At 65.0% G+C, this 22765-nt stretch overlaps 1 protein-coding gene across 2 annotated transcripts in view; it reads right to left on the reverse strand.

Moving 5' to 3' along the window:
• The window catches only part of SEPTIN9 (septin 9), a 131228-nt gene that overhangs the window by 103737 nt on the left and 4726 nt on the right, over window positions 1–22765 (reverse strand). The window contains exon 2 of one of the 2 annotated variants that reach the window (XM_070059972.2): window positions 11947–12003. In XM_070059972.2, coding sequence (XP_069916073.2) covers window positions 11947–12003 — 57 coding nt within the window. Of the gene's footprint in view, window positions 1–2477; window positions 2939–11946; window positions 12004–22765 lie in introns of those variants that run through there. The other variant, XM_070059973.2, reaches the window with a different exon arrangement.

Raw genomic sequence — 22765 nt, forward strand, 5'->3', positions numbered from 1 at the left:
CCACCCTCCCCGGCCCACCCAGCCTCCCCACTCACCCACTCCTCACCCCCTCGGCCGCCCCACCCTCCCCAAGGCCCCCCTGGGCTGAGTAACAGTCCCGGGTGGAAAGTTTTCTTGTAGATTCTGCTGCCTGCTGCAGCCACGCAAGATAAAACCACTCCATCTGCAAAAGCCACAAAGCCAGGCCAGGCCAGAAAACCCGACCCTGCCCGGAGGAGTGGCCTGTGACTCACGGCCCAGCTGACAAGCCCCCAGGCATCTTCCCAGGCTGGGCTGGGGGAGGGCAGCCTTGGCACGGGCTGCAGAAAACCCCAGGACCCAGCCCACACCCCAGACAGCAGGAGAGAGCGGGTCTGAGGACCCCCGAGGCTGCTGGCACCTGCCCAGAGCCCCCTTCCCCAAGCCATGAGAACCACGTGGCCTCCAAGGCAGGACCACACCTCTCCCACCAAGCCCTCCAGGAGAGCAGCTCAGCCGGGTGGACACGCCTCACCCACCAGCCCAGGGGGCAGGAAGCGCATCACAGCCGCGTCTGGAACCCAGCGGGTGGGGCGTCTGGCCAGGCAGACCTCTGTCCACACAGGCACACAGACACAGCGGCCTCTCACCCACCACCAGCGGGCGTGGGTGGGGACTGGAGCAGCTACCCCACTGCCGGCTGTGGGGCCGGGGGGCCCAGGCCAGTGAGTGCCGCCAGCAGGAGGGAGCCCCCCACCACCCAGGGCCTGCTCAGCAGCCCACTTGAGGGGAGGGAACGTCGCCTCGGGGCCCTGCTGGCCCAACTCCTGCCCTTTGCAGATAGGGAAACTGAGGCACAGGGCTGCTCCAGGTCTCCCCGGGGCTGGCGGCGGGCTGGCCAGCGTGAGGAACACATCAGGAAATAGCGCGGGCATATTCTGCTCTCATCCCTCGGCCGGCCGGTTTACAGCTGAGCTGGGAAGAGAACACGCAGAATTCCAATGGGTATCCACTGGGAGCCCAGGCACGCCCCGGGGGAAGGGCCCGGCTCCGCCGCTGCTGAGCCGTCCTGGCTGGGGGCACCAGCGGGCAGAGCAGCCGAGAGGCACACTTGGCCCGTGTCAAGACACCCTGCTCAGTTTGTGAAAAGTTCCTGTAATCCGGCCAGCCTGGGAGGCCGCACACGTGGTCACTGCTTCCGGTTCCCTGGGGCTGGACCTGAGGCTCCCTAGGCCCCTGCAAGCCAGGCCAGCGGCAGACCAGTCCGACTGGGGCAGCTGGCTCCGCACACGCTCCGCACACGCTCCGCCGCCCGGGCCCAGCAAGGGTCTCTTAGCAGCCCCGCACCTGCAACCTGAGAACACAGGGAACCCCGGCTCTGCAGCCGCCCATCCCCCACTGAGCCCCCTGCCCAGCTCAACACAGACAAGTGGGGCTTTCAGCCATCTCTGTCGCTGCCCCGCCTCCTGGGGTCTGGCTGCTGTGCTCAGCTATGCACACACGTAGACACATGTGCAGACACAAGTACACACGCATACACACATGCATACACACACACCCCCACTGTCAGCAGGACCCCAGGCATCCCCTCCCTCCGGGGGCCGCCACCCCAGTCCTGACGTCACTTCAGGAGTCCAAGCAGCCCCAGGAGCATGGTGGGGGGGCTGTCTTTCAGATGAGTAGCAGAGGTGGACTTCCGCCCCCTGGCCCCTTGGGGACACCCCCAGCACACACAAGTGGCAGCCGACAGGCAGGGTGGCTGGTGCTTGTGGGGTGACACTCAGCCCCGCATGGCCCACAGGTCACCCCAGATCACGGGAAGCCAGAGTGGGGCTCATGCCCTTAGGATGCCCCCACGGTATGCACCCCTGCACTGGCCCGGGGGGTGCCGTGAGCGACAGGCGCCGTCCTCAGTGGGAAATGCTGATGCTGATGCAGGAGGCTCGGGCTGGGACACGTTTCCACCTTGTCGGTTTGGGCCCCTCCCCTCTGGTCCTGTGCCGGCTCCCGCCCGGACTGTGGACAAGAGCGCCCACACGTGCACACACACGCACACGCACACACACACGCCTCCTCTGAGCGCCCGGAGCTCCCGCCTATGTAATCACCGGCCAGGGAGGCCCAGAAACGCTACTGGAGGAAGGAGACCGGCGTCCTTGGAAGCAGACTCTGGCTGGCAGCAAAGCGCAGACCAGAGGGTGGACGCCGGCCGCAGGGCCCCTGCCCCGCCCCGGGTCTCGTCTCAGCAGCTCGGCCTCGGCGTGTACGGCGCCCGTGGGGGGCCTGAGTGGCACGGGAGAAAGTGCCGGAGCGGCAGTGGCCAGGGCAGGGGGCCGGGTTTCCGGCTTTGGGAACGGCGTTGCGTCCCCTGAACCGAGATCAGTCAAGAAGAAAAATTTCCATGAAAGTGACCCTCGGGTGCTTATTTCCCGAGCCCGAGGAAAGCTCCGAGCTCAGGGCAGTGGGCGCAGGGCAGGGGCGGGGGAGCCCGCTGGGGCAGGGGCGCGTCGTCTGCCTACCTGTGATCCGGTCCCTGTCCATGCCTGCGGAGCCGCTGGGCAGCAGCGCGGGAGTCCCGGCGTCGCCTGCTCGCAGGAGTCCTCCGCCCCGTCCGTCCTCAGCCCCGTCGCCCTCCCTCTCTCTGCCTCCTCCTCCTCCTCCTCCTCTTCCTCCTCCTCCTCCTCCTCCTCCTCCTCCAGAGACACTCTTTGTCTGGTCTAATTCCTTCAATCTGTTGCAATCACAAATGCATCCAAATTACCACAATTCCATGTGCTGCTCATGTGTAGCGCCATCAAGTAGCACTGTGTGCCTTCGAAACGGGAGGAGAGAGGAGGCGGCAGGGAGACCGAGCCGGAGCTGGGCCTCGGGGACAGCCGGCAGCCCCCAGGGTCCCCACCACGCGCGGGGACCGCCGCCTGGCGCTGCCTGCGCTGGCTGCCGAGTCCGGCGTGCAGCTTCCGGCGCGCGCGGCCGCCTCTCTCCACCCCCTCCAGCCCCCGCCGCCCCGTTTTAATATCCACTTGGAGATGCTTAACTTAGCTGCTCGGAAACCAACTCGCAGAGTCAAATTCCTGGCGACTTCCAAAGTCTTTCATTTTCCCCGGCCCAGGGTCTGAGCGTTTAAAAAGCCTGGCTCCCGCCCGCCCGCCCGCCTGCCTCCCTCCTGCACCCCGATCTGGGCGGACCGAGAGAAGCTCCTGGCGCGCGGACCCAGGACGAACCCTGGGCAGCCAGCCCTGCCCCGACAGCCTGCGGTGACACAGGGAGCTGCTGTCCCCACCCCGGCCATGGGGACTTCCTGGAAGATTCCTGCCACACAGGCATGAGTCAGTGCAGCCTGGGCTGTCCCCTGGGAGGGGCAGGTCCTCCTGCTGCACACTCCCCACGCTCCAAGCCGCTCTGGGAACACAGGGCCGGGCTGGGGGCGGGGGTCGCGGGGGCTGCTGACCTGGCCGGCGGGGTGGTGCCCACCAGCACCTGGCCAGGCTAAGGGGGCTCAGCAGAGTAGGCGGGAGAGCTGCGGGGCAGGGCCTCTGGGCGGGGTGGGGGAGGGCCCAGCTCCCTGCTGCGAGGGCTCATTCAGCGCCGGAGCCAGGCGGCTTGTGGACGGCCGAGCCTATTTAAAGAACGTGTGTGTTTGTGCCAACACCAAAACGCCGCGATTCCCTGCGAAGTCCAGATTTTCAGCCTCCCGTGGAAAGGGGAAGCTGCCCGCCGGCCCCGCCGCCCCGTGCGCAGGCCCACTGCCTGCCTGCCCTGGGAGCGGGGGCTGGGGGCCTCTGCAGGACAGTCCCTGCCCCATAGGCCGGGCCAGGCACCTGAGGCCAGGCCTGGTCCACACACAGCTCTCAGCCAGATGACACAAAGGCCTCGCAATGCCACACACTTCAGGCCCTGTCCCACCCCTGCCAGGGACAGGACCCCCAGCGCAGTGTGGGCAAGACATCCTCTTAGGGGACAGTCCCTTCCCCGGGAGGCTGCAGCACAGCAGCGAGAGGCTGGGGGGAGGGGCTGGTGTCCGTAGTGGGCTGATAACGGCCCCCAGAGACATCAGGCCCCAACTGTGCACCTGCAAACACAACCTGATTTGCAGAAAGGGGCTTTGCACCTGTGTTAAGGGAAGACCTTGAGCTGGGAACAGAATCCTGGGCTCTCTGCAGAGGGTCCCTAACCGCCCTCCCGTGAGAGCCGGGGGGAGCCCAGAAAAGGCGGAGCAGAGAGAGCCCGGAGGTGGACAGATGGGACCACAAGCCAAGGAGTGCCTGGAGCTACCAGAAGCCGGAAGAGGAAGACAACGGATTCTTCCCAGGGGCCCCCCAGGGAGCATGGCCCGGACTTGCGGCCTCCAGGAGCAGGCCCTCGAGGGCACGAGGGTGTTGTTCTAACCCACCCCAGTTCATGGGAACCCGTGGCCTCAGCCAGAGGGCTCGGGCGCGGGGGCCCGGCCAGACGCGGCCGGCCCTGTTGCTTTCTTTCTGAAGCGCTGTGCGGAACCAACCACTAACCATCGCTGACTCAGAGTGGGGGAAATCACAGAGGGGTTGGGGTTTGTTTACTCAATCTCTTTTCTGACTTTGAAAAAAATAGTCCTTCTTGGTTTTTCTGATTATAAATGCAATCATCTGTATTAAGTTTAGAAACGGCACAACACATAGGAAGGGAAACCTGGGCCGTCCCAGCACCAGCTCCCGCCGCGGCAGGCAAGGCCCCCGGGGGCCTCAGAGCCGGCCGGCCGGGGTGGGCACCGCATGGCCAGGGGCAGGCGTGCAGGCTCCAGCCTTCTCAGTGTGGTTGGTGCAGCTGCTGGCGGCCTGATCTCTGGTGTTCACGGCATAGTTTGGCTCAAGGTCCACTTCGCCGCCGTGCCGAAAAATCCAAGCATTCTGGCCCAAGCAGGGGATAATTCGAAACCGAAAACCTGGCAGTGCTGAGTGGCTCCGACACGGCCTGTGCAGTCACGAGCCAGCGCAGAGGCAGGGTGCGGGCTGGGGCGAGGCCCGGCGGTGAGGACGAGGGGGAGCTGCCCTTGCTGCCCGTGGGGTTGCAGCCTCAGTGTCGGCGCTAAGGGGGCAACAGGCAGGCCAGACCCGGGGCGCGGAAGTGGGACCCTCCCCCAGGGCACAGGCGAGGGCTCCACGGCTGTGTAAGACTTCAACCCCGACTCAGACCGCGAGGCCCGTGGGCACTTTAAACACAGTGAGTGGTTCTGCCCACGGGGCCTGGCCTAGCTTAACCCAGCTCCTCCCAAACTGGACCCAGGCCTGCTGCCCAGGGGGCTGGGCCCTCAGGGCCACAGCTCCGGAATCCTCTGGGTGATCCAGCCTGCACAGACCTGCACCCGTGACCCGCACACCCTGGCCACCTGCTTTGTGACGTCACCGTGGCCAGCTGGGAGCTGCCCCGGGTGGGAATGAGGGCTTGCCAGGCACAGACCCCACGTGCAGAAGCAGCCGGGACACCAGGCAGGGAGAGGAGGAGGAGAGAGGTCACCCCACAGGGGCGCTGCACAGGCAAAGCTGGACTGCCCAGCTCCACTCCCCACCTGGGCCTGGGACGCGGCTCCCTCCCAAGACCCAGCCAAAGGCCACCTCTGCCAGGAAGCCTTCCCTGGCTGCCCGCTCCTCCCTCCCGCTCTCCCCCAGACACAGCCTGGCCCTGGTGGACAATCCCACCACAGCAGCCTCCTGGTAAGAATCCCCCCCTCAGTGGGGACTCATGCCCCAGGCGGAAAACGCTGGCAGACAGAGCCCCACGCCCAGGCAAAGGGGGGAGGCTCTTCCCCCACCCACAGCTCGCGGCGCTGGGCACTGTCGAGCGAACCCAACGGCCAAACACCAGCCAGGAGGGGACAAAATCGTGCCAGGCGGGGCGGGGGGGGGGGGGCAGCGTTTGGCTCAGCAGTGAAAACCCAGCCTGGAACACCCACAGCCCCTATCAGAGCGACTGGTTCAAGTCCCAGCTCTGCTTCTGGCTGATGGCTCAAGTACTTGGGCCCCATGTGGGGGACCCAGATTGGGATGCAGGCTCCAAGTTTCAGCCTGGTCCTGCCCTGGCTGTTGTGAGCGTTTGGGGAGTGAACCCGGGAGCCCGATTCTGCCCTTTAGAGGCCGGCGCGGCTGCCTGTGACGCTGGTACCCAACATGGGCTCCAGTTTGAGTCCCGGCTGCTCCACTTCCGGTTCAGCTCCCTGCTATGGCCTGGGAAAGCAGCCGAGGATGGCCCAAGAGCTTGGGCCCCTGCGTCCAGCTGGGAGACCTGCTAGGGGCTCTGGCTCCTGGCTTCGGACCGGCTCAGCTCTCGCTCTCTGTCTCTCCCTCTCCCTCTCTCTAACTCTGCCTTTCAAATAGATAAATCTTTTTTAAAAAAGAAAAAAGCGAAAAATTAACCCAAAAAATGTGCCCAGTGTCCCCAGGGTGGCCTGAACTCCCAACACCAGCCGGACGCCGCTGGCGTAGCAGACTGGGCGAGAGAGCAGGCACGCCTGCAGGTGACTGTGACTGGGCAGCAGGGGCCCCAGGGCAGGCCCAGCGAGGAGGGGGAGGGGCACTGTGAGCTCTGGGCTCTGACCTCCCCCCAACCCTCCGCGCTCCTCCCCGGATACAGGGCTCCGTGCGTCCCCACAAGCGACCTACGCAAAGGCCGCGACCTCTCGCTCTAAAAAAACGCAGTTTCTCTGTTCATTTCCTGTTCCTGCCCAGACTCCACCGCGCACGTCTGCTTCCCTGGATGAAACACAAAAGGCGCGCAGCCCCCAGCCCTCCCGCTGACCCAGCCGCGGCCACGGCTACCGTACCTGCCAGCAGGGCGGGCAGCGGGCCGAGACCCCCGGGAGCCGGGGGCCGCCTGCATTCCTCTCCGAGTGCTCTCTCCACTGCCTGTGCCGTGAGGTCCGGCTGCTCCTACAGAAACACGACGCTGCCGCTCTGTGCCTGGGGGCCGCCGTGGGGCTCACTGCTGCCTTGGCCAGCCTGCTGCCCCGGGAGCCCTTCCAGCTCCGTGTGCAAGGAAGCCGAGACAATGGGGAGAAGCGGCCCAGACGGGGCCGGATTCCACCGCGTGCTCACGACCCTCATGCTCGGCCACCCGAGCCACGCATCGCAGGCCGCAGCCCTCCCGGGGCCAGAGCTGGCACGTCGGCCTAGGTGGGGGCCACGATCTGTTCGGCCAGAGAAACGGGGGCCGGGGGGCAGACACGGGGCCTTGTGGAGCTGGCCCAGGGCGCCAGAGCCTCCCCGAGAGCTGGCGTCTCTGACTTCCCCCGGAGCCCGGCCTCTGTCCTGCTCAGTGCTGGATGCACAAGGAGGCTGAGGATCCAACGCGAAGGCGACCGAGAACTGTGCGCTGCGAGATCAGTGTCACGTGTCTGCTGGGTTCCAGACACGCTTTGCACGTCCGCTGATGATGTACACGCCAATGGCACACGTGCTGGGTTCCACACACCCTTTCCATCTCTGTCCCTGGTTCACACGCAATGGCACACACGCCTGGGGCTGCCTCTCCCTCCCCCAGAGGGCAAACAGGCGGAAGGAAGCCGAGCCTCCTTTAAACCTCTCAGGGCCCCCAGGCTTCTCCTCGCCATAGTGACCGCCTGGGGGTGCCAGCCCGCTGCAGGGGCCAGCTGCCCAGCAGGATGACAGGTGGGGCCAGCCTTATCCTGGAGTCCGGGGGGAGCGGAGCGGGGGTGGGGGAGGCGGGGGTGTGAGTGCACCTGCAGCACAGGGAGCCGCAGGGTTGATCCTCGCCCGCCCGGGGAAGCCGGGAAGGAGGGGGCAGGGCCAGGCTGGGAGGCAGCAGCCAATGGTCACCGACTAGGGACTCAGGGCTTGGAGTTTGTTTGGAAATGGGGGGGGGGGGGTTCTGGAGTCAGTGATTGGGTGTCCTCTGTCACCAACTTGGTGACAGCCCCCCGAATGTTGGCCGTGGAGGAATCTGCAGTGGGGGGATGAGTGGGGAAGGGAGCAGCCAGGGGTCCCAGGAGGGACAGCAGGGGCCTGACCAGGACTCGGCCAAGGTCACAGGCGGCCCAAGGCGCACTGGGGTGGGGGTGAGTTGATGAGATCTTGGCCGCCTGAGGGTTCTGGGGAGGCGGAGACCCTGCTTGGGCACTTGGGAAGCAGGACTAGTGGGGCTCGGTGGGTGGGGCAGAAGTCAGGAGCGAGGCCCCATGGGGCCCCAGGGCAAGATCTTAGGGTGGCAAAGATCCAGGGCTTTGCCCAACAGCGGGCACAGGGCACCTGGTGTTACTGAACGCCCTGCCGTGCACAGGCAGTGAGGCCCAGTGCAGGGCAGTGCCCTGGGGAAGCAGTGGGGGTGAGGGATGGCCCCGCCCCTCCGCACCTGCTGTCCACTGGAGACGCAGCAGCAGTACTGGGCTGAGGGCTCACGGGGCGAGGAGGAGGAGGTGGGCGGGGGCGGGGGAGCAGGTTTTGTACCCCCTCGTGTCTGCGTGCCCCCAAGCACAGAGACAGCAGCATCAGGCAAGGCCTCTGGGGGATCGGACGCCACTGTCCACGGCAGGGGGCTGGGGAGGTAGGGGGGTGCCGGGGACCTTGAAACTACAGAACTTGCCTCTCCCCCAGTCCGGGGGCCTGCGGCCAAGATCAAGGGGTCGGCACAGCCAGTCTCCTCCCGCAGGCCCGGGGGGGGGTTCCCCGCCCTGACTCCTCCCAGGCACACTCGGGTGTCCCAGGGCCCTGTCCTCTCTCTGCCCGTACCGCTTCTCGCGAGGACCCCAGTGGCGGGGCTGAGGGCCACCCTCATCCAGGGCGACCTCATCCACCTCCAGGCCTATTTCCAAGCCAGCCCACCAGCTGAGGTTCTGGATGGACAGGAACGGGGGTGGGGGGAGCAGGATTCAGTGTGGGGAGAGATAAGGGGCAGGGCAGGCCGAGGACCAGCGGGGCTGGCAGCACACCGGATGCCGGAGCAGACGGACAAGGCTCCAGGGTTCAGCTCAGGCACAGCCCAGGGGACGCCGTGTGCACCGTGGGAACCGGGGCAAGGGTCAGCCGGAGACCGAGCAAGGCAGACAGTGGGCGAGTGCGGGAGCAGAAACCAGAAAGCTGCCACGGGCGCTATGGCAACATTTAGGAGGTGGGCGTCCCTACTGCCCAGCCGAGCCACTGGGGGAAACATACATGCATGGGACATGCATGTGCACGGAACACACGTGTGCATGGGACACACTTGCGAGAATGTCCCAGGAGCGTCTATGACAAGGAAACCCCTATTGCGGTCCATCCACTGGCCAGAGGGTAGACAGACTCCGCCTCTCCCACGATCACAGGTGCCTGAAATGAATGAACCGAGCCGCATGGGTCGACAGGGATGGATCACAAAGCCCCCCGCGTGTGAGCAGCCGCTGACGCAGGGAGGGCGGCCCTGGCGCGACACTGGTGACATGTGTGATGAGACAGGCGCATTCCAGGTCCCGGCTCGGCAGGAGGGGAGGGGTGGAGAGGGACCCCTGGGGCTCTGCCACCCCTGTTCTGTCTCCCCTGTTCTGTCTCCCCACGGGGGTCTTATTTCACGCATGGCATTTTTAACGGATCTAACAACTCCAGCTTTCGGTAAGGGACAGAAAGGAGTGAGCTCAGCGCGGGGTTGACCGGCGGTGCCCTCTGAGGGACCGTGGCTCGCGCCAGAGCGGCCACCCCGGCCAGGTCCCAAGCTCAGCCCCGGAGACTCAGCAGAGGAAGCACGAGGGGTCCTTCACCAGCCTGGAGAAGAGAGGGGGTCAGCCTGGGCAGGGGGCCGAGGTCTGGCCGCGAAGAAGCCAGGAGGGTGAGGAGAGAGCGGCTCAGGTGGCGCACACGGAGGCACCGCGTGTGCCAGCAGATCCCCGGCAGGCAGCACTGGGCGCAGCAAATTGTGCCTGGGTTTCCAGGCCGGGCCGAGGGGGCGCTGCCAAGTGCTGACAGCACAGAACCGGCCGGGCGGGCACAGGGGAGCGACAGGACTGTGTCCCCACAGCCCGGGGTGCCAGCCCCCCGACACCTCACAGCCCTACAGCCCTGGGAGGTCCCCCCCACACCCCCCTCCACAGCAGGCCAGCCGGCAGAGACGCAGAGGGCAGAGGGAGCGGGGCCCCGGACTCCGGGTCTCAGACACACACAGCAGCGGGCGGCGCAGTGGTTGGCGGCCCCTCGTGGCTGAGGTGGGCGGGGCGCTCCGGAACCACAGGCAGCCACTGAATCATTCGCCACCCCCACAGCCCTCCCCTTCCCATACCCAGACCCGCCCTGTACCACAAGGGGCCTCCCACACGCTCATGTGGACGTCCCAGCTTGCACATCTGCAGGCTGCCCCTCCCCCGCCCTGTAACCTACATGCCACCAGGCACCACCCAAGCCACCTCCACTGCCACCCCGCTGTCTAGAGAGCAGAGCCGCCCCCAGCCACTCCGCGGGCCCCGGCATCAGCCCACCCCCAGGGGAAGGAGCCAAGGAGCCTCAGAAACATTTGGGGAGCAGAATCCTAGGGTCCCAGGTGGCCATCTCACCGCCACCTGTCAATACTCACTGTCAATTAGCTGAAAACCAATTTAATAATTCTATGCAAATGAATGTCTAAAGGGAGCTTAAATTTCGCATTTCTGGGAGTGAAGACACCCACGGCCCACAGTCAGGAGCCAGAAACTCCACATCTGGTCTCCTATGTGAGTGGCAGGGCCCCAGCACTTGGGCCGCCCTCCGCGGCCTTCCCAGGCGCCTTAGCAGGGAGCTGGATCGGAAGCGGAGCAGCCGGGACTCGAACCGGCACTGGGACATCGCGAGCTGCTCTGCCACAACGCCAGCCCCTCGAGCCCATCTGCACACGCACTCTGCACATGGGCGCTGACTCCCGCGGCTAGTGGCTCCCTTCCTGCTGTGGGCCCGGCACAGCCACCAGACAGGGCAGGGCAGGTGGCCTGGGCGGGCCAGCAGCGGCCCTGACCCACAGAGGAGCCAGCTGCACGGTTGTCCCTCCATGCCTTTGTCTAACTCTTGCCCACAGTCTGCTCCCTGAGGGCCCGGCCCCTGCCTGGTCCATACCACACCTGCCCCTCCCCGGAGCCCAGCACCTGGACACAGCGTGGGCTCCCTCGAGGTCTGCTCTCTCCTAGGGCAGGCGAGTGCCCGACAGAGCAGGGGCCACCAGAGGGCACACGTCCCAGGCCCGGTCACTGGGGAGACAGCCAAGAAGCACAAGACGAGCTCTGGGACAGAAGAGCCTGCAGTGGCCACCCGGGCCAGGTCTGGGGGCCCTGGGACGCTGGGGGAGAAGGTGCACCAAGCCCAGGCGGCCGTCAGGGAGGGAGAAGACCATGTCCGGGAGGGCCCACCATGGCCGGTGGAGCCCCTGAGCCTGTGACGGCTCTGCCTGGGCAGGGGTGGAGGAGGGTCACCTTCGGCCCCCTCCCGCTGGCTATCGGGGAAAAGCTTCCAACACACTAAAAAGGCAGAGCGACCAGCACAGTGACCGGTCCAAGAGGCCACTCTGTGTGCCCGGATAACGCGGCCAGATTTGCTCCCCCGCCAGGAGCAGCCTCGGTCCTACAGGGCCGCCTGGTGCCGGCCACCCTTACTCAGTGCACCTGCTCCCCCGGCGCCCACTCCCACTGTGTCCATACCCGCTTCTGCTGCGTCTAGACCCGCTCCCCTGGTGCCCACTCCCACGGCGTCCACACCAGCTCCTGCTGTGTCCACGCCCACTCCCACCGTGTCCACACCCGCTTCCGCTGTGTCCAGACCCGCTCCCGCTGTGTCCACCCCACTCCCGCTGTGTCCGGCACACCCAGGCCCTCTGCCCCACCGGGTAGCTGCCGCAGAGGTGGGCCGCTCCCACCCACATGGGGACAGTGCTGGCGGTGGTGGGCCTGGGAACCCTTGCATCCATGATCACCATTGCTGGCGCCTTCCTGGGTGTTGGACAAGTGGCCCCACTCCCCAGGAGGCCAGCTGGGGACTCCGGTCCTAACAGGCTGAGACAAACCATGCTGCTTACCTGGGCCTGAGGGGTCGCCAAGCCTCCGGAGCCGGCCGCTGGGGGTCCGAGTGACTCCTGGAGACAGAGACAAAGGGCAGAGGTCACGCCGGGCCCCTGGGGTGCTCTCTCCGGGTGGATGGGGGTGTCCTCACCTCTGAACCTGCCAGGGGGGGTCCTTCTGGGGTGAGAGGCTTGCCGCTTCCCAGGTACCCCTGAGGCAGCAGACACCTGTAGCCCAGAGTGACCCCAGCCACCCACCTGGAGGCAGGCACCAAGCCAAAGCCTCCATACCCCCTGGCTGCCGAGTTCTGCACGTGAGGGCGCTGAGTGCCAGCGGGCTCGAGTCACCAGCCGAGTCCCATGAGCCCGAGTCCATCCAGTTCTAAAGTCTGATGACACCAGGACCATGGCGGGGTGGAGACGGGGGCTGGGGTGCAGCCAGAGCCCCTGCGACCCAAGGCTGCCTGTTGATGAGCGGGCGCTGCCTTGCACCGGGGTGTAGAACAGGAGGCAGCCCGGGGTCAGGTGGGGCCAGGCCGGGTTGGGGGGGTGAGGGAGGAGCTGGTCCGCCCTCCCCCACCCCGCGCCAGCAGGGGAGCAGAACCGTGGCCCGGATTAAGGCAGCCTCGTGCTGCACGCGCTCCCTCTGCCCGCTCATGCCCCACGGCGGGCAAGTCATAACTGGAGGAGATTTGCCGAGGTGTTGAGCTGGGGGAACGGCCGGCGCCACCACTGCCAGGGCATGGCACCAGGCTGCTGGCCACACTCCAAGGAGCAGCAGGAAAGCAGAGAGGCCTCCAGGAGGCAGCCGGGACCCCGCCGAGCCTGGACGGAGCAGCAGGCGGGCACCGCGGTGCCCCCACCACCCCCACCTGCCAGGGCTCTGTGACTTCCTGTTCATGCCCTTCATGGAGCCAGCACCCGGGAAGGCACACGCTGCTGCCCCCATTTCACAGACAAGAAAAGGGAGGTCCAGGGAGCTGAGCAAACTGCCAAAGGTCACGCAGCCGCTGATCCTCCCACAGAGCCCCCTGGCCAGCCAGACCCAGCCTCAACGGTGACCCCTTGTGGCCAGGCCAGGAGCGCCCTGGCCCAGAGCTCACTGGCTCCAATCTGATGGGGGACTGCTGGGTGACAGGGAGCCCACCAGGAGACCCGGGACGCCAGCTCAGGGCTGCCGGACAGAGAGGCCGAAGGGCAGGCACCTGGCGCCCACGGCTAGAAGGGGCGGCCCCGCCCCGAAGCTGAGAGCAGCAGCCACAGCTGTGACCCCCCCCACACCTGACCACACAGAGTGACCAGGGGCAGCACGGCCACCCGTCCTACCCCCACGCACGCCCCCAGTGAATGACGGAGCTCAGCTGTGTGGGGCGGGGCAGCTGTGGCCCGAATCAGTGCTCCCGAAATGGAAACGCGATGCGGTGCGCGCCGGCCAGCCCATCCCAGGAGCAGGGCCTGGGCATGCCGGTGCACTGAGTCACTTCCCACCAGGAAGACCTCTCTGTGGGGGGTGCCAGGGACGCAGGCTGCCCTGTCCTCCCCCAGGGCACTGGACACCCAGCCCTGCCCGGAGGCCCCCGGACGCAGAGGAAAACATCGCAGTGCGTGTCTCGGGTTTCTGGGGTGGGGATCTTGCTTCAGTGACACTATTTTATTTTTCCGATTTCCCAAAACGGGGGCCTGGTGCCAGGCAGCTCCTGGCACAGGGAGGCTGCACAGCACGCTTGGTCTACACAAGTGGGGGACCGGAGCCGCCTCCTCGTCCAAGCCGGGCTCTGAGTCCAGCAAGGAGGTAGCTGGGAGCGACTCGGAGGCATCCGACGACTCAGCGGTTCCGGCGGAGTCGAGCTATTTTTATGGCATTTTAAAATAAAACACATGGGGAAGAGGGGTGACGTGAAACCGAGCCGCCTGGAGCCGTCCCAGAGCAAATCACCATCCCAGGGGTCCAGGAGGCAGCCGAGTCCAGAGCCCAACGATCCAGGTTCGAATCCAGACGGCCCCCTCCGCGCCCGGCAGGGAACCGACTTCCACATTCCACGTCTCAGCTCACCACCGGCCAGTGGGGTCGGAAGGGGTGTGTCCTCGCGCGGTTATTAGATCAAATGAACACTTAGTGCGGTGCCCGGCACAAAATAAACACTCCATCAAAGATAACGCTCTCGCATCACTACAATCATCACGCCAGCCACGTACGCAGCCTGGCTCAGGGCTCTGTAATTAGGAATTCACAAAGCTGGGCCGACAGGTTGTTACAAACCTGGAGCTGCTGCCCCGGCCCTGAGCCCCCTCCCCGCCCTCCAGGGCAGGGGCTCACTGGAGGAAGAGGGGGCAGCTCCCTGGATCCAGGGGGTTCCCAGGACCACCCCCGCTGGTGCCTGGTCACCTGGGCCATGGCGAAGGCCTCCTGGTCAGGGTTCAGCGACCCCAGGCCGGCGACAAACATCAGTGGGATTTGCTGTGCGCAGGCTCTGAGGTCAACACACCGGGCTGTGACCCGCCCGACCCGCCCACCCCGTGAGCGCAAATAAACTGCCCTCCCGTGGCTTGTCCTAGGCACTGCGCTAAAACAACACAGGGCAGTAACCCAGCCCGGCCCCGACTGGCATCTAGACACACGGCAAGGAGCTGGGCTTGCTGCGGTTTTAGCCGGATTTGGCTCCCGAACGCGTGCAGGTGCTGAATCCCCAGTCAGAAATTAATGGTAGTGGGGCCGGCGCTGTGGTGTGTGGGGTAAAGCCACCGCCTGCAGTGCCAGCATCCCATACGGGTGCCGGTTCAAGTCCCAGCTGCTCCACTTCCTATCCAGCTCTCTGCTGTGGCCTGGGAAAGCAGGAGAAGATGGCCCAAGTCCTTGGGCCCCTGCACCCGTGTGGGAGACCTGGAAGAAGCTCCTGGCTCCTGGCTTCAGCCTGGCTCAGCCCTGGCCGTTGTGGCTGCTTGAGGAGTGAACCAGAGGACGGGAACTCTCTCTCCGGCTCTTCCTCTAACTCTTTCATATAAAATAAATCTATTTCTTTTTCAGTGGAGATAAACCCAAATTCAATGTCCCGGAGGTGGGTTGTAAAAGCTTCTTCCGCCTCCTGGCTTCCTCCGCGCCAGCCCCGCCCCTGCCAGCACCTGTGAGCCAGCCGCCGCCTCTCCCTTCCCCAGCAGAGTGACCGAGCTGACCGACACAGAGGGCTGGAGGTCCCAGGGAGGGGGCAGAGTGGCCACGGGCAGGGGAGGAGCCTGGGAGGGCGCAGGAGGGGGGACCTGCAGGACCAGCACTCCGGGCGCAGACCCCCGACTGCGGACCCCCACGTCCAAGCCCCCAAAGCCAGGAAAAGGCCAGAGCCCTCATGGCGGCTCCACCCAAGCCCACCAAACACAGCCCCCACCGGGCACGGCAGCCCTGACCGACGGACGACCTGGGGAGCAGAGAGGGCACACAACGGCGTCAAAGTCTCTCTCTCCTGCCAAGGTTGAGAGCAGAGCCTGCTGGCTCCCGGGGCTGAGACAACGGCCCGGGCTCCGAGGGCGTCCGTCGACGCCCTCCTGTGCTCCAGCGCCGGCACTGCAGACCCCGCCCGTCTCCTCCCGGGGTCTCACTCAGCCTGGACCCCGAGCCCCTGGGCGTGGCCAGGGCAGGAGCAGGCATTACCACATCCCGGTTCTGCTCCCACGCCCACGACGCACAGGCCAGGGCGGCGCTCCCGCTGTTTCCTCAAAGAGTGATTTTGCAGGAAAAGACGGAACAACTCGCCACATACAAACATCCGTCGTCAATCTGGACAAAACTTGACCCCTAGTTTCTTCAGACTCATGAGCGAGCCCATCCCCCCACCCAGGCAAAGGGCGGGGGGGGGGGGCAGCCCTGCCTCCTGGAGGGGTGGAGGGCCTGAGACAGGGCTCTGGGCACACAGCAGTTGCCCCCCACCCCTCCCACCCCCCAGCCCGGCCTTGTTTGCTCACGGAAGCCGTGCGGGGCTGGATCAAAGTCAGGCTGTCCTGTGGGTGCAAGGACTCGAATTCCAGCCTTATCTCCCACAGCCTCCCTCTTCCGGTGGCCTCTGCTGTCACGGAGGTGCACGCTGGAGGGTGGAGAGGAGAGTCCCCGGGCCCCAGGACCACCTTCCCCACCTCAAGGCCCACACTCGGGGCTGTGGGCAAAACCAGGGAGCGAGGGGTCTTGGCCTTGGCCGGGCCTCTGCTCCGCCAGCCCCTCCTCCAGGGAGAAGCCAGCCGTGCCCCCAGTCGGGAAAAACCAACCAAAAGGATGCTCCACATTGGTGCGCGTGCAGCACCCTCTGCCTCTTGAGTCTGGGGTCGTGCTAGGGTCCAGCTGCAGGGTGGGAGCCGGGGAGACCCTGGAGGTGTCACGGGCCACAGCGCCGTGCCTGGAGTAACAGAGCTCTGGGTGCGAATTCTCCAGCTCTCACTGTCTACTTGGGACGAGTTTTGTCTCTGGGAGCCTCGGTTTCCGCGCCTACAAAATGGCTCACGCAACCTCTTCCCAACCATCTCCATGCACCAGGCACTGACTGAGGGACTGCAGATTCGGCCCAGCGCCCCCTCGGTAGTGAGCGCACAGTCAGGGAGGGCAGGTGGAGCTCCTGTGTGAGGGCACGCTCTGCCTGCACTGGACAGCGGCAGCTACACACCCACTGGCTAAGAACACTGCCAATCAAGGGCCACAAAGCCCTCCCCCAGGAGGGTCAGCGGGGAGCGCCAGGGTTTTGGGTCCTCTCAACGGGGTCACCCTAGAAAATACAGGACTTTTTTTTATAAACCTGAGTTTCAGACAAATCACATAATTTTTAAGGCATACGTATATTTCAAAATGTTTTGCTGGCCACACACTAGAAATGAATCCTCATTGATCTAAAATTCAAATGTCATTCATCCTCCGTGGAGCTGTGGGGGTGTGGATTGGCTGAAAGCCGACCAGCTCACCAGAAGCGGGCCCTCAGTGCCCTCAGCTCTCAGGGACGCCCTGAGGCTGGAAGTGACCGGAAGAGGAAGGTCTGAGTGCTGACAGCGAGCATCGCGGGGCAGCCCTGCCCCCAGCCCCCGCTTCGCCGCGGTACGGGTCAACCACGGCTGCGACGGTCAGGAGCCGGAGGCTGGGAGCCCGTTCCGGAGAGAGGCGAGGGGTCGGCACCTCCAGGACCCTTGGAGCCAGTCCAGTGTGGAGTCCACAGCTTCCCAAAGCTCAGACTGAGAGCCTGGGAAGCAATGAGTTGTAGAAACGGTTAAGTGAGGCATGGCGGGGGTGACCACCGTTAGACCGGACAACCGAAGTCAGGAGTGAAGCCAGCCCTCGCCAGTGACCGGAATCTCTCTCTCTCTCACACACACACACACACACACACACACCGGGACACCCAGGCCCCTGAGGCCCACAAACACCCCTGGGTGAGACTGCATACACACGCACATGTGCACACACACATGCACACGCACACACACATGCACACACACGCACACCGGGACACCCAGGCCCCCGAGGCCCACTCACAACCCTGGGTGAGACTCTGCTCACACACATACACGCATGCACGCACCCCAGGACACCCAGGCCTCCCGAGGTCCACTCACACCCCTGGGTGAGACTCTGCACATGCACACACATGCATGCACACTCACACCCTGGGTGAGACTCTGCACACACACACATGCACACGCATGCACACACACGCACACACACGCGCACACTCACACCCCTGGGTGAGACTGCACACACACACACGCGCACACATGCACACTCACACCCCTGGGTGAGACTCTGCTCGGGGACGGCCACCTGAGTTGGGTGGGGGAGCGGTGGGGGTGGTGGCGAGAGAACCAACAGAAGCCGCCCATCTCCCACCACCACGGGCCAAGCGCCTCCGAGCCCTCCCAGGCCGAGGTGGAGGCGGCCCCCGGGGGGTCTGAGCTACCTGCGCACCAGGAGGACCTGGGACCCCGCCCCAAACCCTTCTCTGCCGCTGCCTCGCTCCCCCAAGCAGATGCTCCGGGACGGGTGGGCCCTGGGCCGCGGACGAGTGTCCAGCCTGTGGGCAGCCTCAGCTCCCGCTGCACTGACCTCCTGATCCCCAGCAGACGTGAACACAACAGTGCCTCGTGCAATTAGCAAAATTCACGCAGCCACAGGCAAATTTACAAAGTAGAAAGAAGACACCCAAAGTGCAACAGCGACCCCCGTTCCTGGGACGTACCCTGTCCCCCCCAACAGCACTGCCTACGGCCTGCTGAGGGCCAAGGACATGCCACACGCCGTGCTGGGCACTTGTGACCTTCAGAGGGGACCCGCATGCCCCCTTTTGCGGGTGAAGGACCTGGATGTGGCCCCAGCCTCCTGCCTGGCCTGCACCTCCCCCCACCCCCACCCCACCCCCAGGCAGCCTCCCTGCCCCCCCCCCCCCCCGTGGAATCCACCGTGCGCATCCGGTCTGCACGGCTGGCTCCGCCCCGCCTTCCCCATCACCTTCCGCTGTCACCTCTGAGATCCCTCACACCCGATCCAGAGCAGCATTGCCCAGGCCAGGCGTGACTGCGCAGGTTCAAGCCCCGGCCACTCCACTTAGGCACCGGCTCCCAGAAGATGCCCCTGAGAAAGCGGCAGAAGACGCTCGAGTGCTTGGGCCACATGGAAGACCCGGCTGGGGCTCCTGACCCCCACTGCCGCCCTTTGAGGAGCGAACCAGCGGCCGAGGATCCCTCCCTGTCTGTCCCTGTAGCCGCCTTTCAGGTAAACAAGCAAACCTCAAAGCAGCCACTGCTCACGGTGGCTCCCCTTCTCTTAACCCTCCACCTAGCACTTCGCACACTCGGCCATTTCCCCAGACAAACAGATGGACAGACGGGTGCACAGCTTCCTCCAACAGGACGGGAGCGCCAAGGAGGAGAGAGCCGTGTCCCGGCAACAGCCACAGTACCGGGCATACAGCAGGCGCTCAATAAAGTCTGCGAGGACCAGAGTTTGTCTCAGTGAGACCCACAGCCCAGGGCAGCAGCGCACTCAGGCCTGGGGGCCGGGACCACGGCACCCGGTGCTCACGCAGTCCTGGCCAGGACCACAGCACTCGGTGCTCACGCCGTCCTGCCGGGACCACGGCACTCGGTGCTCACGCCGTCCTGGAGACCAAGGAGCCATCAGGGTGGCCTCCTTTCCTGGCTCCCACCTCGTGGGGGTCCCGGGGCACCGAGCCCCGCCTGACGCCCTCATCTAACCCTGATCCCCTGGCTGGATCGGGGGCACACGGCAGGCGGGGAACCCCGAGCACGGCTGAACCCCCTGGAAGACGGCAGCCGTGGGTGCCGCCACTGGTGGGAGCAGGGGCCGGGGAGGAGCGGGGCCCTGGAGGGGAGTGGGCCGCCAAGCGCAAGGGCCTCCCTCCCTCCTGACCACAGCGAGCCTCAGTGAGACGTGGCTGTGGTGTCCTGTGGGCAGGGAGGCCCCGGGCTCCGGATGGCACTGGCCCTGCCCGGTCCCTGGCCACTCCTCACCCCTCCCATGGCCCCCTCTGCAAGCTGAGGCATCCAGGCCCCCAGACCTGTGCGCTTTGGGCTGGGTGCAGCCAGTGAGAGGCTCGGGAGGAGCCCGAAAGGTGGGGTCAAGAACAGGTCAGGGTCACTTTGCCCCACGCGCCTGCGAAGGTTTCTCCAGTTCTGTTTGCTGCCACGACTCCACGCATCCTGTGACCGAGGGGCAGCAGCCCAGGCAGGGGCTCCAGTCCAGGAGGGGGCTCCCTGCTGCTGGTCTGGAGGTCATGCACCCCCGGCCTGGAGCACCCCTCCCTGGGGTGCGCCCGTCTCCAGCCCCCGGGAAGGCCCCGGTGTCGTGTCCGGCTGCTCTGACGTTTTTGCAAAGCTTGCACAGCCGAAGAGCCCTGAGCTACAAGCAGTCACATCGCCGTTGATTCGTGCCAACTTCCTGCCCATCTCCCTTTGTCCTGGGTGGGGCGGCCGGGAAGGGTCGCTGGCACGCGGGGACAGCGCCGAGCCAGAGCTGAGCAGGAAGGTGTCCAGTCTGGCGGAGTCGGCTCCCGGCGCGGCACAGCCGCAGCGCCGGTCCCGGGGTGCAAACAGGTTCCAGGAGCGCTCCGTCCGCCTACCGTGCACATTCCAAAGTCACCAGACGTGACCGCGTCCTGCCGTGCTTGGCGCAGGGGAAGCGCCCAGAGCCAGGGCAAGTCGGGAAGGAAGCCACGCGCCAGAGGTGCGGTTTCAGTGTCGGCGCCACGGAGCAGCTGCCCGGTCAGGGACCAGGGCACCCCCGGCCGCTCCGGAAAACGGAATCCAGAGCGGCCGATGTGGGGGGAGGACGGGGCATCCAGGCGCTTCCTGCACAGCCTACGTCGTTCCCCACGACGTCTCCCACGGACCTGCCGAGTCCCTGGTGCGTGTGAGGATGCTTCAGCGACTCCCAACGCCCGTGCCCGTCTCGCTCCTTCTTGACCGACGTCACGTAAAACAGAACTTAGCAAAACCCTGGACAGAACACTGGCGGTGTCGCAGATGCTGGGTTAACCTCCACTCTCGGACGTATCCCAGCCACCAAAAGCCAAAAATAAAGTTTGATCGACCAGGACGATGGACCAATGCGCTACGTTTTCAACAGAAAATGATCCAACGAGGTCATCACGGAGAGAAGAAATCCCAGAAGACCTGAGGGAAGAGTCACTTCGGGGCCGACAAAAGCCCAAGTCGCTTCTCTGGATTCTGGGACTCAAGGGTGTAATTTTGTAAATGCATCATTTATTTTATTTTTTTAAAGATTTATTTGGGAGGCAGAGTTACAGACAGAGAAGTGAAGAGAGAGAGAGAGGTCTTCCATCCTCTGGTTCACTCCCCAGATGGCCACAACAGCTGGAGCTGGGCCAATCTGAAGCCAGGAGCCAGGAGCTTCTTCCGGGTCTCCCATGCAGATGCAGGGGCCCAGGGACTTGGGCCATCTTCTACTGCTTTCCCAGGTCATAGCAGAGAGCTGGACCGGAAGTGGAGCAGCTGGGACTTGAGCCGGCGCCCATGTGGAGTGCGGGCACTGCAGGAGGCAGCTTTACCCGCTAAGCCACAGCGCCGCCCACCCCATGCGCCGCCCACCCCATGCGTTTATTTTGAGAGGCAGAGGAAGAGACCCCCCACCCGCTGGTCCATCCCACAAATGCCCCAGAGCCAGGAGCCCCGCCTGAATCCCGGTGGGCGGCAGGAGCCCAGCGACCTGAGCTGTCACTGCTGCCTCCAGGCTGTGCAGCAGCGGGAGCCGAGTCACAGGTGGAGCCTGGACCTCAATCCAGGCCTCCGAACAGGACACAGGTGTCCAGGGGGCACCTTAACCGCTGCCCCCTACACTTCACACTTTGCTATTATTTATTCAAAGCGCTGCGGGATGACCAGGAGGAGGAAGCGGTCACCTGGGGCTTCAACCCCCCCAACACCTCCCTCCCCGCCCCCCACAAGACACCTGCTGGGGCACAGAGGCACCTGCAGGGGGTGAGGACTGGACGCGGCATCACAGAGAGGGACTCAGACCACAGCACCAGGAGTGACTTCTTCCGACGACTGACACACAGGCCTGTGACGCTCATTAAACCACAGACAGACACACAAGGTGCGAACTCCCGTGGCAGGGAAGGCGGGCAAAGGGACTTGCCGTGGGCCGGGCCTTGGTGGAGTCATTACCTGGAGGTGCCTGCGTGCCGAAATGCAAGTACACCTGCCACCTAAGGGCGAGGGCCCCAGAGAGCAAACAGACGTGAGAATTATTGAAACACGCACGTGCCAGGGTTAAAGCCAGCGTCCAGGCAGCCCACGCCTGCAGCCTTGCGGCACAGCCAGAGGCAGGAGAACGGGTAGATAGATCCCGGGACATCTAAGGGGCGACCACGGACCCCAGGCCTGCAGCCCGACCTCGAGAACAGAAAGCAGCAGAGTCACGGGGAGCGCAGAACCCTGAGCCGCGGGAGGCGAGGAGCCCTGTGGCGCACATGGCCGCCAGCACCGCGGGGCTGCACCGGGCTGGCTGGCTCTCTCCCGGCAGTGCCTCAGTCACGTGGTCTGGTGATAACTGAGAACACAGCAGAAGAGAGGAACGGAGGCAGTCCCTGGAAAACTGCCCTTAAAAAAAAAATCACGGAGCCGGAGCTGTGGCGCAGCAGGTAAAAGCCCCAGCCTGCCGCGCTGGCATCCATATGGGCGCCGGTTTGAGTCCCAGCAGCTCCACTTCCAATCCAGCTCCCTGCTATGGCCTGGGAAAGCAATGGAGGATGCCCAGGTCCTTGGGCCCCTGCACCCACGTGGGAGACCTGGAAGGAGCTCCTGGCTTCTGGCTTAAGATCGGCCCAGCTCTGGCCGTTGTGGCCATCTGGGGAGTGAACCAGTGGATGGAAGACCTCTCTCTCTCTCTCTCTCTCTCTCTGCCTCTGCCTCTGCCTCTCTGTAACTCTAACTTTCAAATAAATAAATCTTTAGAAAAAAAATCCCACGGAGACCCCGCAGGTAAAGCATTAGCCCCCAGCGACCTGGACCTCTGCTATGCAGAATGACTCACCCCACGGCTGGCTGTGCCACACCTTGGGGCCTGCAGCCCACAGGCAGCACGATGCCAGCGCTGGCAAAAAAGGCACCTCCCCCTCCCCAGGCGCAGTGTGCACTTGGCCCTTGTCCCATCGGCCAGAGACCCCATGGCGCCTGCACTCCCCACATGCATCTTGGACCCCGTGGCCCCGAGCCGGTGCGTCCTGCAAGAGACCCCCCAGTTCCGTCTGCATGAGTCAGCCAGGGCCTCGAGAGGCTGGCAGATGGCAGGGGCGGGGCCTAACCCACTTCCAGGCACTTGGGTTACAGAGCGTTA

The sequence above is a fragment of the Oryctolagus cuniculus genome, chromosome 17, assembly GCF_051225735.1.
Source record: "Oryctolagus cuniculus isolate XC-2025 breed Fujian yellow rabbit chromosome 17, ASM5122573v1, whole genome shotgun sequence".
NCBI lineage: Eukaryota > Metazoa > Chordata > Mammalia > Lagomorpha > Leporidae > Oryctolagus > Oryctolagus cuniculus.